The sequence below is a fragment of the Gymnoscopelus braueri genome, assembly GCF_963280865.1.
Source record: "Gymnoscopelus braueri genome assembly, chromosome: 10".
Taxonomy (NCBI): domain Eukaryota; kingdom Metazoa; phylum Chordata; class Actinopteri; order Myctophiformes; family Myctophidae; genus Gymnoscopelus; species Gymnoscopelus braueri.
Genome location: NC_137611.1, coordinates 22,384,846 through 22,399,251, shown reverse-complemented (window position 1 = coordinate 22,399,251; position 14,406 = coordinate 22,384,846). Strand labels below are relative to the sequence as shown.

The following is a 14,406-nucleotide window of genomic DNA, read 5'->3' as shown; positions in this document are numbered from 1 at the left end:
GAGTGGAAACTTATAAAAGACAAGATGCTTTGTGTACAAATTATTAGTGAACAAAAAATAAAAATAACAAAACAAGTGGTATTGGCTGGGTCCATGTATGAGAGTTCTGTATGGAGTATGGTAATGCAGGTACAGTATGGTGTATCAGATAATTCTATACACTAGACATTCAAGGATTATAGTTTATTTGAAAGCAAGGCCATTTTCATTTAAAAGGGTCAGTGCATCCCGAGTTAACCAGAATAAGAAACTCAACAGACAGTGCTTTATTGGTCTAAAATGTGTGCTGTAATGGAATTAGTTAATATTATATTACGCAGGTCACCTACAATATCAAGCACTTCTGGCATAACTTTACTTATTGCTTTTCAAAATTATAAATGTACATTAGGGTGAATACATTTAAAAGTCTATTTTTCTTGATGAAGTATTATTGATGTGTGAAACAGATGTTGCCATTATGTCAACACTTAAAAAACACTATGTGCATTTGTCACTTAGAGGTGTTATAGTGGAGTGAACATAGAGGTTACTTGCTCGAGTCCAAGGCTGACCATAGTCAGCACCATAGTCATTAACATAGTCAGCACCATAGTCCTTAACATAGTCAGCACCATAGTCCTTAACATAGTCAGCACTATAGTCCTTAACATAGTCAGCACCATAGTCCTTAACAGTCAGCACCAGTCATTAACCATAGTCAGTACCATAGCCAGCACCAGTCATTAACCATAGTCAGCACCATAGTCTTTAACATAGTCAGCACCATGATACTGACCATGATACTGACATGAGACTGAACATGATACTGACCATTATACTGACATGATACTGACCATGACATGATACTACTGACCAGCTCCTGTGTGTGAGGATACAGATATTATCTTTATTTCTTTGAAATTGCCTTATTGTGCCAAATGCTTAATTGTGCCTTATGTAAAGCACTCTGATTTGCCTTGTATGAAATGTGCAACATAAACTTACCTTATCATGACTAAAACATGTATCGCAAGTTATTGAATTACTATTTAATGGTAATTTAATAACATGTACACCCACACAATATTAAATGAGGCTTTAAGTCATGTGCCATTATAAACACAGAGAAAATGTATTTATGATAAATTAAACTCACTTTTAACCTGAATCTTGGGAGGTACAATTATTATAAATGTTATGGTCCATTAATATACATTTCTAACTAGAAAGCAGGGAAATGTTTTGTTACACAGGGGCCGATACCTGAAGATCTGAAATGAGTCTGTCTCTGAATATTGTCTTTGTATGCACTCTGATTTCTATTTGCAGAGCAGGTCAATTAATTGTGTGTGTGTGTGTGTGTGTGTGTGTGTGTGTGTGTGTGTGTGTGTGTGTGTGTGTGTGTGTGTGTGTGTGTGTGTGTGTGTGTGTGTGTGTGTGTGTGTGTGTGTGTGTGTGTGTGTGTGCGTGCGTGCGTGCGTGCGTGCGTGCGTGCGTGCGTGCGTGCGTGCGTGCGTGCGTGCGTGCGTGCGTGCGTGCGTGCGTGCGTGCGTGCGTGTGTAAGAAAGCAGCCTGCTACTATACCTCTGTGACACTTGCTGATTTATGCTGACACTGTAGGTCATTCCTGCTCTCCTGAGGTCCAGCCAGTGGCCTCTTGTGGCCCGGGGAGGACCATAAGAGGATGGACTCATCAGACCACGTACAGTAGAGACCACATAGTGCACCCTGGCAGATGGCCTCTCTTCTTAACCTCTGTCCTCCCCCACCTGCCTCCAGCTCACACTAATCCTCCCAAGGAGAAAGGAGTAAAGATCACAAGTCAGGCTGTCCAGAACAGGCTGTGTGTGTGTGTGTGTGTGTGTGTGTGTGTGTGTGTGTGTGTGTGTGTGTGTGTGTGTGTGTGTGTGTGTGTGTGTGTGTGTGTGTGTGTGTGTGTGTGTGTGTGTGTGTGTGTGTGTGTGTGTGTGTGTGTGAGAGAGAGAGAGAGAGAGAGAGAGTAAAAATACATGTAGGGTCATTGTGCATCTGCTCTCTTGAACTTAATGGGTCATATCTCTGTCTTTCTCTCAGTTCAGAATGGTTTACAGTTTCATGGACTATTACCAGAGCGTGTGTATATGACAAAGTATATCGTTGCCGTCCGGTGGAAACCTCGTACATACAGTATCTCCAAAACGGTTACTTTTCAGAAAATGTGGGGAAAAAAAACATATATATATAATAATAATCATAAAAAATTAAAACATTGATCCAATGTACTGTAGTTATTATTTAGTCACAAGCTCTTGTTAATACTTTTCATATATATATATATATATATATATATATATATATACCATCAGACAGATTAACCACTTTCACTTAAAAAGAACGTTCAAAAATAGCAGATCTACAAGCTCACAAGGCATCGCGACAAAAGAGGTTTCTGTCCGGCAGCACAATATATAAAAGTATATGCATTTCAATCTATCCATCTTTTTTTACGTTACATCGTGTTTGTGCGTCAAACCTATACCGTAATCACTTAAGCTCTTTTTTATACGTCAGCACTATAGGGGGACAGCTGTTGAGTGGGAAGGTGTTGTCATACGTCATAGATACGTCATAGATGACTAGAATCATAGATGATTGATGTCACAGGCTGGTCACATGAAGTCCGAAATCCACATTGTAGCCACAGTATTCCCATGTTATGTGATCCTTCTAATTCCCTTGTTTTAAAACACGAGGATCAAAGCAAAACTGAAACAATTTTGAGATCATTTCGTGACCCTTTGGCACGTCAGCCACTCCCCAATTGGTGGTCTTTGTGGGTCTCCATGAGTGTCTAATTAGCAAATTAACAGCATGACCTGACTACACTGAAACTCTCCATTCAGTATAATGGTGTTGGTCTTATGCAGGGCTGTGGGCACTTGGGGCCATTTTGAGCAAGGATTAGCTCACATTAGCCCAGGTTTACTGAATTAGCCTATATCTCCATATCCCCATCCAAGTGTGACTGGTAGGCTAGCCAACAGGGCGTGATGATGTAATATTACTAGTTACCTGGTTACACAGCTAAAAATAAACACTTGCTAATAAGAAGGAATTGCTGCAATAATGGCATGTCAAAAAGGAGACGTGATGCATGAGGATAGCAACTCAAGTTATTAACTGTAGTAGCTGGAGGGAATTCATCACAATCGTGCACCTCTGATTCTGTTACTATTGGGTATGCTAAATAACACACTAAATATTTAGGAAAATCAAACTTCTGGAATGGCATCATTTTCAAGATGGTGTCCACGATGGCTGGCGGGAGCTTATAATGCCTATAAGGAATATGCAAAAAAGCACTTGGTGACAGGTTTTTGATTTTTGGCATGCTGTTAGGTATGGGCATAAGGTTTTCAAAAACCATCGCAAACGAGTTGGGCTCGGTTTGCAATGAATCCAATATTAGATAGGTCAGTATATGGTTGATAGAAGAGATTTTTCAATGGATTCTGTTACTATTGGGTATTCTAAATAACATACAAAACATTCAGGAAAACCGAAACACCTGGAAAGGCATCCTTTTCAAGATGGAGGGAGCTTAAAATGCCTGGAGCTTAACATGCCTATAAACTGTGCCATCTTGAAAATGATGCCTTTCCAGAAGTATAATTTTAGTACGTTATTTAGCATACCCAATAGTAACAGAATCCATTGAAAAATCTCTTCTATCAATTTTTGGGGGTTTCAACCATATACTGACCTATTTAATATTGGATTCATTGCAAACAGACCACTAGCCCGACTCGTTTGTGATGTTTTTTCAAAACCTTATTTTTGACGGATTCCCTCCCAGCTATAGTCAGAGATCATAAATCAGATTTAGCATTGCCACAAATATAATTTTAAAAAATCGTAATTTTATAAAGACAATAAAGCCTCACAATGCGACACGTTGTGAGCTTGTAGATTGGCTATTTTCACTACTTTTGCATGGCACTGTTGTACAACAAGGTATAAAATATGGTTAAGTAGTTAAGGAATGAAGGAGGGCATATTAAACGAGACAGTCCACAAATTATTGTATTTCCTTAAATTACAGTATATTGGTAGCACTTACTTTTTGTTAGCTATCTGTAGGTGTAAAATAAACAATTATGATAAGTAATTGTGTTGCGCATACAGTGTTTCAGTGAGAATTATAATGGGGAGGGTGATGAGAGAGATGGCAGACAGATTAGGATTAAACTTTGAAGTGGCCTGCTCTGTTGCCACTGAGGGAGAAAGAGATGGACAGAGGAAGGTGAAGGGCTGTGATCTGACTTGTCCAAAAGGCATTGTTTACTCCTATTGACCACTTAAACCATATACTTAATTGACTGGGGTCCCCCAGGGGTTTATCCTTGGCCCCCTCCTTTTCCCCCTCTACACCATATCTCTTTGTCAAAAGTAGCAGATCTACAAGCTCACAACGCGCCACAACGCAACACATTTAGATCTGTCACAGTAGATCTGCTATTTCGACAAATGTTTGCCTATTTTTTATGAATGTTCGGCATGACCAGAACAGGGATGCTAGGGTTCTTGTGGTTAAGGGCCCCCTCCAGAGTAAGCACAATAACTAGAAATAGAACGATAATTATGTGAGCATCCACACTGATGTTGTCGTTATACAGTAGTTGTGGTGTCCAGTTTCATGCACATGCACATGTGTAACTTTGCTCTCTTGGTCTCTCTGGTCATGATCTCAGCCGTACAGTGGGTGTTCAGTCAATAGAACCCAATGGACCACTGTTAGCTGCAGTTGAACACCACGACCAAATATAGAGGCTCCCAAAGCCTCTTATAGGACAGAGCCCTCTTAGGGCTCCCATTCTGTGAACACTATCCTCGAATAGACCACACAAAGATCCTTAAGTCTAAATCCCCCCCAGGTATTTATAATTCTAAACGACTAATTCCTGGGTGGTGTCGTTGTGCCTTAGGTTTGCAGGTAGGTTTGCTGAAACGGCTCATTTGCGCTCTGGCTTTGGAGGGAGCTGCACTCTCACACACGAATCCCGAAACACACTCCACCGGCTGTGAGAGGGTATTCCTAGGGAGCCATTGAAGAACCCAGTCACTTAGGGGGGACCAAACAGATACCGCTGCCAAGATGTGTGACATGGGAGGATTGGATAACCTGGTGGCCAACACGGCCTACCTCAAAGCCCAGGGTGGGGATGACAAAGAGATGAAAAAGCGCCGCCGGAGCTTGTCTCTCCCCAAGGATGAGGCGTTGGCTGCAGTCCGAGCTTCTGTTAAAAAGGAATATGAGCAGTGCTGTGAAAGGCAGCCCATTGGTAAGAAGTTTTTCCGCCAGTATCTGGCCAACAACCCTGATTATAAGAAGGCTGCTGACTTTCTGGATGACCTCTATGACTGGGATCTTGCTGAAGGTCCAGCAAAAGACAAGGCACGGCAGAACATTATCACCAAGTACTGCAAGAGTCCTCCTTCCTTCATCACTGGCGACAACGCCACAAAATGCAAGGCTGTGACAGATAAGGACTTTGAAGAAGTGATGAAAGGCAAAGTCTGGGAGGCCGTGAAGGATTATCTAAAAGGCAAACCCTTCACAGATTGGCAGGGCAGCCCCTTCTATGATAAATACCTCCAGTGGAAAGAGTTTGAGAAACAGCCCATCAGTGACAAATACTTCTATGAGTTCAGAACTCTTGGCAAGGGAGGATTTGGAGAGGTAAGTGTGCAAGCGATCGTAGATCATAATTCCAACAGTTAACTGAAAAGCACTTACCTTACAACGAAAAAATTGGTTTATGAAAACAGGTTCGGAGATATTAAACTTTGACTTTAGCAAGAAAAGAGTCTGACGCATATAAGGAAGTTCAGTGACAAGTAATCTAACCTGGCACAATCATCTGGATTTATTCTGTCTACAGGGGTCAGGTCAAAGTGAAGTCCATAACATTGTAGTATGAACACTGTATAGCTTATTTATTATCCACAGATAATGGCAAAACCACAAAACAGCATGCAGTAAAAGTCCTTATAATCCAAATGGTGGCACACACTAAATTGGCTTTGTTGATGATATTATGTTACAGTATGTTACAAAATAGATGGAAATAAGAGGTACCACATACAGTAGACTAAGTGGCATGCAATTCAGAAAAGGCCCTGCTAATGAAGTTTGCACTACTATTGTATCTTCTTTATGGACAACCCTGCTCTTTCAACCAATTCACAATAGCATTTAGATCAATCTTCAACAAGAAAGAACCTGAGGAGTGCTTGGCCCTGAAGAACCAAGTCTCACAAACATCTTGTCTTGCTTCTCCAGGTGTGTGCCGTACAGGTGAAGAACACAGGCCAGATGTATGCATGCAAGAAGTTGTGCAAGAAGCGCCTGAAGAAGAAGGGTGGCGAGAAGATGGCTCTGTTGGAGAAGCAGATCCTGGAGAAGGTCAACAGCCTGTTCCTAGTCAACCTGTCGTACGCCTATGATACCAAGGATTCCCTGTGCCTGGTCATGACCTTGATGAACGGCGGAGACCTCAGGTACCACATTTACAACATTGGGTACGATGGCGTGGGCAAGGACAAGGGCATCGAGATGAAGCGCATTGTTCACTACACGGCACAGATCACCACCGGGATCCTGCATCTGCACGAGATGAACATCGTATATCGCGACATGAAGCCCGAGAACGTGCTGCTGGACTCCGACGGCCAATGCCGCCTCTCAGATTTGGGTCTGGCTATAGAGATGGAGCCAAGCAAGACCTGCACCCAGTGTGTGAGTAAAATATCTAACTCATACTCTATCACAACAGATTTACTAGATGACAAGAAAAATGTGTTCTTTCTGGCAAGTGACACCGTTGTGCGATGGACTATAACTGAGCTTACGTCTACATATACACCATGCGATGCTACTGTATGATATAGCCAGAAGGGTGGCACTAACATGAGGGGATGAGGAACAATGATGGTGACCATACATTAGTGTTCTAGTATTATATATTATTAGTCATTTCAAAATGTCTTCAGAGTAGACATTTGCAGCCAGTTGTTCAAGGCCTTGAATGCACCGGGCTAGGCAACGACACCCATGCATCTTGCACTGGCCATCTGCAGCTGAGCTCAAGAGCAAGGTTTTTCAGGTCAAAGGTCACCACACTGTGGGTGGGAATTAGTTTAAGAATACACATACTCAGATGCAAACAGCTACATATGGTTACAGAGGATTCTAGTAGGCCTACTGTCTGCCATTAGCTACTAGAAGACAGCACTAAAGCTAAATACTGAATGGGGGGCTGTTGTTATCTCCCACTCTCTCCACTGAGCTTTCACCTCAAATCCGGACAGGGATTTACTGGCTTGCTTAAAATTATCTCCAGCAAGTCCCTGAATCCTTTACATAACTAATTTGATCCTTGCAAAGTCAGATTATAGTCCAGCCAATTATAGGCAACCATTTTGTATCGGGCTATCTTCAGGACTTGTGGAATGAACGGTGCTGGCTCAGGTGAAGGTTATATCAGAGTTTTTGGATGAAACTGTGACCGTAGTTGTGTGACCCTTATGTTTCAGTTCCCAAAACAACTTAAACGGGTTGAAATCTCTGTCCGTATCATGTGACTCACATTCTGTCAATTCACACTTGATGTATACAAATTAGAATCTCTTAAGAATAGAAGATGAAAGTGTCAAGACAGCATGTGAATTCATCACATGACTATGTTTTATGGACAAAGGGTTAAATGATGTGATTGGCTCAGGCTGACTGATTGTGGAATTTATATAGTTATATATGAAAGATGAGTACATTTGTTAAAGGAAAACAATGACAGAACATTTTTTCAGATGCCGCTCTTTTCTTCTTTTTGCCAGTAAAGTCTAATCACATTTACTTGCACTCTACAAAAAATACCTGCACTAGACTACAGAAACATGGAAGACTTGCAGCGTTTCTCTTGGACTTACTTGCAGTAGCAAAGAGTAAGCTCCTGGCTCTCTGAAAGTCCAGTAAGCTCATTATCCAATACTCCTTTCTGATGCTCCGTGGCCAGCCAGGGTGACTTGGTTACACCCCACGAGCAAGGCTGGCTTTGGTCCCCTAATCCTCTTTGTGGGCATTACACAAGTCTATCCCTGATCTCACTGACGAAATCAGGTAAAAACGTATGTGGAGTAGGCCTATGTGTAGATATAGGACTGCGAAATTTCAATGGAAGTGGACTTAATATGATTTAATGTCTGTAGATTTAGCGTGGGAGTTAAATATGTTATGTGGTGAACTGGTTACCTGGACTAAGTTCAATTTAGCTCAGGTATTGGATCAGGTAGCATGACTTTTCTTTAGACTCGAGTACATACTGTAGATCTAAACTTCTATGTATGTATTCACATGTAACCACGTTGTACATTTCAGATGAACGATGCCATTCAGATTAAGTTGTACATTAGGCGAGATAGAAAGTAGAAGGTGACCTGGTAGTGAGTCTTGACTATTGTTAAATCACTAAATCTATATAATCCTTCAAAGGGTTGGGATTTATAGTAGTGGGAAACGGTGACACATCGCATCGGCCTCCAGCTGTAGGTTCAATAGCCACCCACAGTATTGAATTTGATCCTGGACCGATCTGGTTATTGGACAATCTCTTGTCACAGCTCTGTAGATACAGTACCAGTAATGTCCAATAATCAGATGTCTCTCATATTCAAAGTGCACACACTAAAATAGTTATTAGTTATTATGTTAGTTATGTTATCATTAAAATCGTCAGAAAGATAAAAATCACAAATACAATACAATATGATGGCATGCCTTGTACAGTAAAGGCCAGAGTCCTGCATTTCTCTATACATGGGTCTATATTCATGGGTAGGCTACGTTCGATCAACATGCACTTGAGGAAGGGCTATAATACATGGCTGTGGCACCTTGTGTCTGCTGGAAGCTATGATGACATCCAGAAATGGACAACCTGTGTGTAAGAAGATGTCAGCATAGACACACATGACTCTTGACAGGTAGTAGCCGATTAGCATTAAGCTCCTGGTGACCAGGTTACAGTTGTGGTCAGATGCAGAGTGACAGTGAACCAGAAAACGAAACAGGGAGAAAACGAATTGAAAGCTTTTAGGAGTCAGGAAATAACTGTATGCACAGTATAGCAATCAATCAGTCAATGATGGATGAATGAATGAATGAAACAATCAATCAATCAATCAATCAATCAATCAATCAAATATTTGTTTTATATAGTGTTTTCTTTGACTAAGATCCTCTTGCAGCATTACTTTTTAACGTTTTAAGTATTTGTTTGGATGCTTTTTGTATTGCTGTAATGTAAAATTAAATTTAAATCTGGATTGCTTAATATCCAGTCTACACAACAGATTTTCCCTCGGTTGCTAATAAAGAAACACTGAACATTGTTCTCACTGTGAATCCCCATAAACTGTACAATCTCACATTTACATCATTACATTTTAAATTACAATACACAACACACCCAATGTTTCCAATAATATAAAATGTCTCATAAAGGGATCTATGAAAATACTACATTTTAAAGGTACTATAATTAAATATGGCACAGACATGATGGCAGAGCTCATATAAATGAAGCGGTACATCAGCAGATAGGTATACAGTATGTGAAAGACTCTTTAACAGCTCAATGGCCTTGTGGTTAGATGGCCGCCATCAGAGATTGGGAGGTTGATCGGGGTTCAATCCCCAGCCGAGTCATGCTGGTACCTTATGCCTGTCTGCTTGGCACTCAGCATCAAGGGTTAGTGCAAGACACTGTCATTGTAGTCATCTTGGAAACAAATATATCAAAAATGGAAATTATGTCAGAATATAGTCCCTCTCGATCTCTCTTTCACTCAAACTAATCAATGCCATTAGATAAGCAAGCTGACAGCATTAACCTATTTGAACATGTAGTTTCTGTCATAGACTGACTTGACTGACCAGTACAATAAAGTGACACATCCTTCCCTATCTGTCCCCTCACCCTCTACTCCCCCTCCTTCTCCTCTTCCTTTCTTCTCTCTGCACCCTCTCCCCAGGCTGGTACAGGAGCATACATGGCCCCTGAGCTTCTGACCAAAACTCCATACCGGACATCTGTGGACTGGTGGGCTCTGGGCTGCAGTATCTATGAGATGGTGTGCGGCTACACTCCCTTTAAAGGTGCTGAGAGCCAGAAGGTGAAAGTGGAGAAAGAAGAGGTCCAGCGCCGCATCCAGAGCGAGGAGCCCAAATTCGACCACAAATTCTTTGATGCGCCAACCAAGGATATCATCCAGTGTTTCCTCAAGAAGAAGATTGAGGAGCGCCTGGGAATTAAGTATGTGATGAGAGTTGACGAAATGCAACAACGTGACAATATTTCTTAGAAGCAGACACACTTTTTGTGAATGTGTTGACACAATACTGAGATAATTCTGTGGTTTTCTGTGATCCTTTTCACTTTGACCCTAAACTATCCTTGGCCACCTCCTTTTTTCCCTCTACATCAAATCTCTTCACTGAAAATAGGCAATCTACAAGCTCACAATGTGTCGCAACAAACTGCTATTTTCGACAAATGTTCACCTATGCCATGCCCAGAATAACGATGCTAGCGTTCAAGCGGTTAACTTGAGTTACCAGTGTTCTAATCTGTACTTTAGGGAGTTGAATAACATGTGAATTAAAGTTTTTCACTCGGCTTGGTATCCCTGACATAATTTGGCCCTCAGGGGAAAATAATTGGGGAACCCTGCTCTATAGCAATGATTGGAATATAGAGCTTTTAAACACTTAACAAAGAAATATCACTTAAGTTACACCTCCTTTAACCTCTTAAAAGTTATACTTAGTTGACTGGATTCCCAAGGGTTCTATAACGATATAATGATGCACGGGTTAAGTTCTTTCTTTTCTTTCTCATTAGGGATAACATGGACGACCCTCGGAAGCACGCGTGGTTCAAGGCCATCAACTTCCCACGTCTGGAGGCTGGTCTGGTAAAACCTCCATGGGTGCCCAAGCCCAACGTTGTGTACGCCAAGGATACAGGCGACATCGCCGAATTCTCTGAGATCAAAGGCATCACGTTTGACACCGCCGATGATAAATTCTTCAAGGAATTCAGCACAGGTGCCGTGGCTATTCAGTGGCAGCAGGAAATGCTCGACACCGGACTATTCGACGAGCTCAACGACCCCAACAGGAAAGAGTCCACAGCGGGAGGGGGCGACGAAGGGGGTAAATCTGGCACGTGTACATTGCTGTGAATGGCAATGAATTCTGAATTCCATCTGACCACACACAACAGTAACAGCGATAAGATCAAGGTTGTGTTTGGGTACTGGACATTAAAGCTGCATTCCGTGACTTTTATGTCCTACCCGGGAATCAAGCCTGGCTCTCCTGGTCGAGTGCAGAAATCTCTACTGCAGAGTTAATAAAGAAAGTTTGATTGGACAGAGGATATATTATGTTTCAACCAGTAGTGGTCCTACACAACCACAGAATATAAATGTCTCAATAGAAGAGCAGGTAGACCAACTACAACCACCGCAGTTGTGTTAGTCATACTGTAACATACTCTGTAATATAGATTGGTCAAAATATCATTTTGTTCTCACACAAAAAAAGTTATGGGTTGCAGTTTTAAGTTAATTCTATTTAATTTTTTTTTTACAAAAGAGAGGAGAGTGAGTTGGCAAAAGAGACACTATGTAGAATTTCTCTCTTGGGTTAGAGAGCTACATCTCTTTATGGAATGCTCAATGATCTTTGAAACAAAAGTGGAAAAAGTGATGATGCTATTATGTTGGTGTCATCGATCTGACTCGTGACAACTCTCGCAGATATTTCTTGTATGATGTAGGCTACCACAGCAACTAGACAGGGTTGCTAAGATCAATTTTCAACACCTTCTTAAATCGAAATTTAGATCAGTATCTCAAAAGCCTATAACCATAGGCTTTTGAGATACTGATCTAAATTTCAGACTGTGCCAGAAACATTAGTTTACATAGACACTGCCTAAATCCCAGCTCTGGAACAAAGGGTTTTCCCACACCATGAGCTGAATTAGTAAAAATGCATTCAGCATTACAATGTTGAATAAGTTACATGTGGAACGAGCTCTGTCTCAACCCTGAATAAGCTATGTAGTGTCTGCCAGGACATGGAATTTTCTGCTTAAGCATCTTACAGTGATTGAAATGAAATCAACTGATTCTACTGTGAAAGGTGCTTACTGCAGGTGCTTATCTAATCACCTGCAGTATGGCAGATATAGCTGTTCAAGAGGTCACTACCGCCTGTACATGCTGGCATCCTGAATGTCTAACTAGTAAGGTCAATCACTGGATCTTTGAAACAGTCAGTCCAGCATTATTTTATTATTTTATAACAACAAAAAGATAAACAAAAACATCTAAATATTGCAAAAGTAAATGTATATAAATATGTAAATCTATGCACAGAGAGACAGTGAGAGAGAGAGAGACAGAGAGAAAAAGAGGTGATTAATTCACATTTTAGGTGTTAGTGAAACAAATGGAGAATGATGACCATCGGCTCAACTCAGCTGGGTTCTAGAAGCTCACTAGCCCTGGGATGTTGGGCTCAACTCAGCTGAGTTCTGGAGCCACACTAGCCCTGGGATGTTGGGTGTAACATTCAGAGGAAATTAGCAAAGCTGGCAATTAATGGTACTGTACCAGGAATCTGTTCCTAGTCTGGACTAGAACCTCAACATCCACCAAACATTATGGTACTACCACTTTCAACCTGGTGTCACTATTTTGGCCATGTCACCTTTTTGCATGTGCCACCATTGTGCGATGGTATGAGAGTAGGACTTAACTGGTTTTAAGGGTTCTGGGTTGTGATGTTTGAGTAATGCAGAGAATTGGGCCGGTCAAAAAACATTCTCATCATTGTAATTTTTATGGCTCAGGTTATTTACTTGATAACGTTTTTAAACTTTAAAGAGCTTGGCCAGATTTAAGTTTCCACAGTTAATATTGCATATGGTATAAATAAATTAAAATATATAAATATAAATATATACTTATATAAGATATGCTTGTAAATATGAGAGGAAACATTATGCTATAGGAAAGTAAGTTGTAAATCAGGGATTTGCTGGAATGTTGAATTATTTGAATAAAAAAATGTTTAAAAAAAAGTTTTGTTGTTGCAAATTTGCTGAATGTGTGCGTGAGAGTGAGTGCGTGAGTGAGTGAGTGAGTGAGTGAGAGTCTATCTTAAGTGTAAGGCTTTATGATTAAAATTAAGTTAACATTCGATGTCAGAGCTCTTGAACACTGATGAGATGTCAAATCTCTCATCTTACACAAAGGACAGGAGAAAGTACTGAAGCTTCATTCTGCAGTAAAGCCTAAAGATATATTTACAGTCTTAATCTTGTTACAGATGCTGACTGCAGCGAGGCAATGGTCCAATTTAGCTAGAGTAAATTACAGAGTTCAAGTCTTAGCTGATAAGACGATAACCAGCCTTATCCTTGTGGCCTTGTGTACTCAAATCCCCCAGCTAGTTCAAAGGGATCTTACTAGTGCAACATTCAAATGATTGTGGTTAGAGAGGGAAAAAATCTATCGATCCAGTTGTTCCAGTCTTTTGAGGACAGAGCACTAGGACAATTAAAGTAAAGTAAAATCATGGATCTTTTGTGAAATGCAGCCTAAACAAAACCAGTTGCAGGCTTGCAGCTCATTATGTTAAAAAAAAAAGAAAGTATTTTCAATTCGATTTTGGCATACTTTTACTGCCCACACACGCTTTCCTTTACTCAATTTCAACAAAATACTGTCGAAGGGCCAGAATTGGCCTGGTCTGTGCTGACATTGAGTTTTCACATGTTTTCACTCCATGTCCACCAACATGATGCCTATTCTGGATATTGTAGATCTACTGGAAAACAGACAGCCGTTTTCAGACTACTGCACTCTTCTTATAAAAAGCATGCCTACCCTTCCTCTGTTGAACATATTACATATTAGCTTAGCCAATAGGCAACAGTCATCTTAGAAAAGCTTTACCCTGGATAGAAGTTAAAGTTAATTTAGCCTAGGCATTGAATATTCATTTAAAGGGGACAAGACAGATCTTATTTTACAGTGCGAAACTGCTGGGCACCCTGTTTACATACATTATTAATTTAGTATTTATATATATTTTTACCTTCATAAATTGGATGACTCCCCGGCGTTTCTTAGGGCATGTGACGTCCTTCGAATGATGCCATATTTGCTGAACGCCATCACATTTATTATTGACAGCTTGCTCTGTCTTGTTTCTGGCTCCCTCGTGTGGCCAATGCACTGTATCACAAACAGCAGTTTTACAAACAGTGGATCCTAAATGTTTATACTACAGTCAAGGGTCAGGAGTTA

The 14,406-nt window shown here is 40.8% G+C and overlaps 1 protein-coding gene across 1 annotated transcript; it reads left to right on the top strand.

The window, feature by feature from the left end:
* Positions 1-5,116: 5,116 nt before the first annotated feature.
* grk7a (G protein-coupled receptor kinase 7a) lies at positions 5,117-11,265 on the top strand (the record flags this gene model as incomplete). The annotated part of the gene is made up of 4 exons (XM_080440834.1): positions 5,117-5,701; positions 6,305-6,760; positions 10,054-10,334; positions 10,923-11,265. The coding sequence occupies 4 exons, from the start codon at positions 5,117-5,119 to the stop codon at positions 11,263-11,265; spliced, it is 1,665 nt and encodes a 554-aa protein (XP_080296960.1).
* Positions 11,266-14,406: the final 3,141 nt, after the last annotated feature.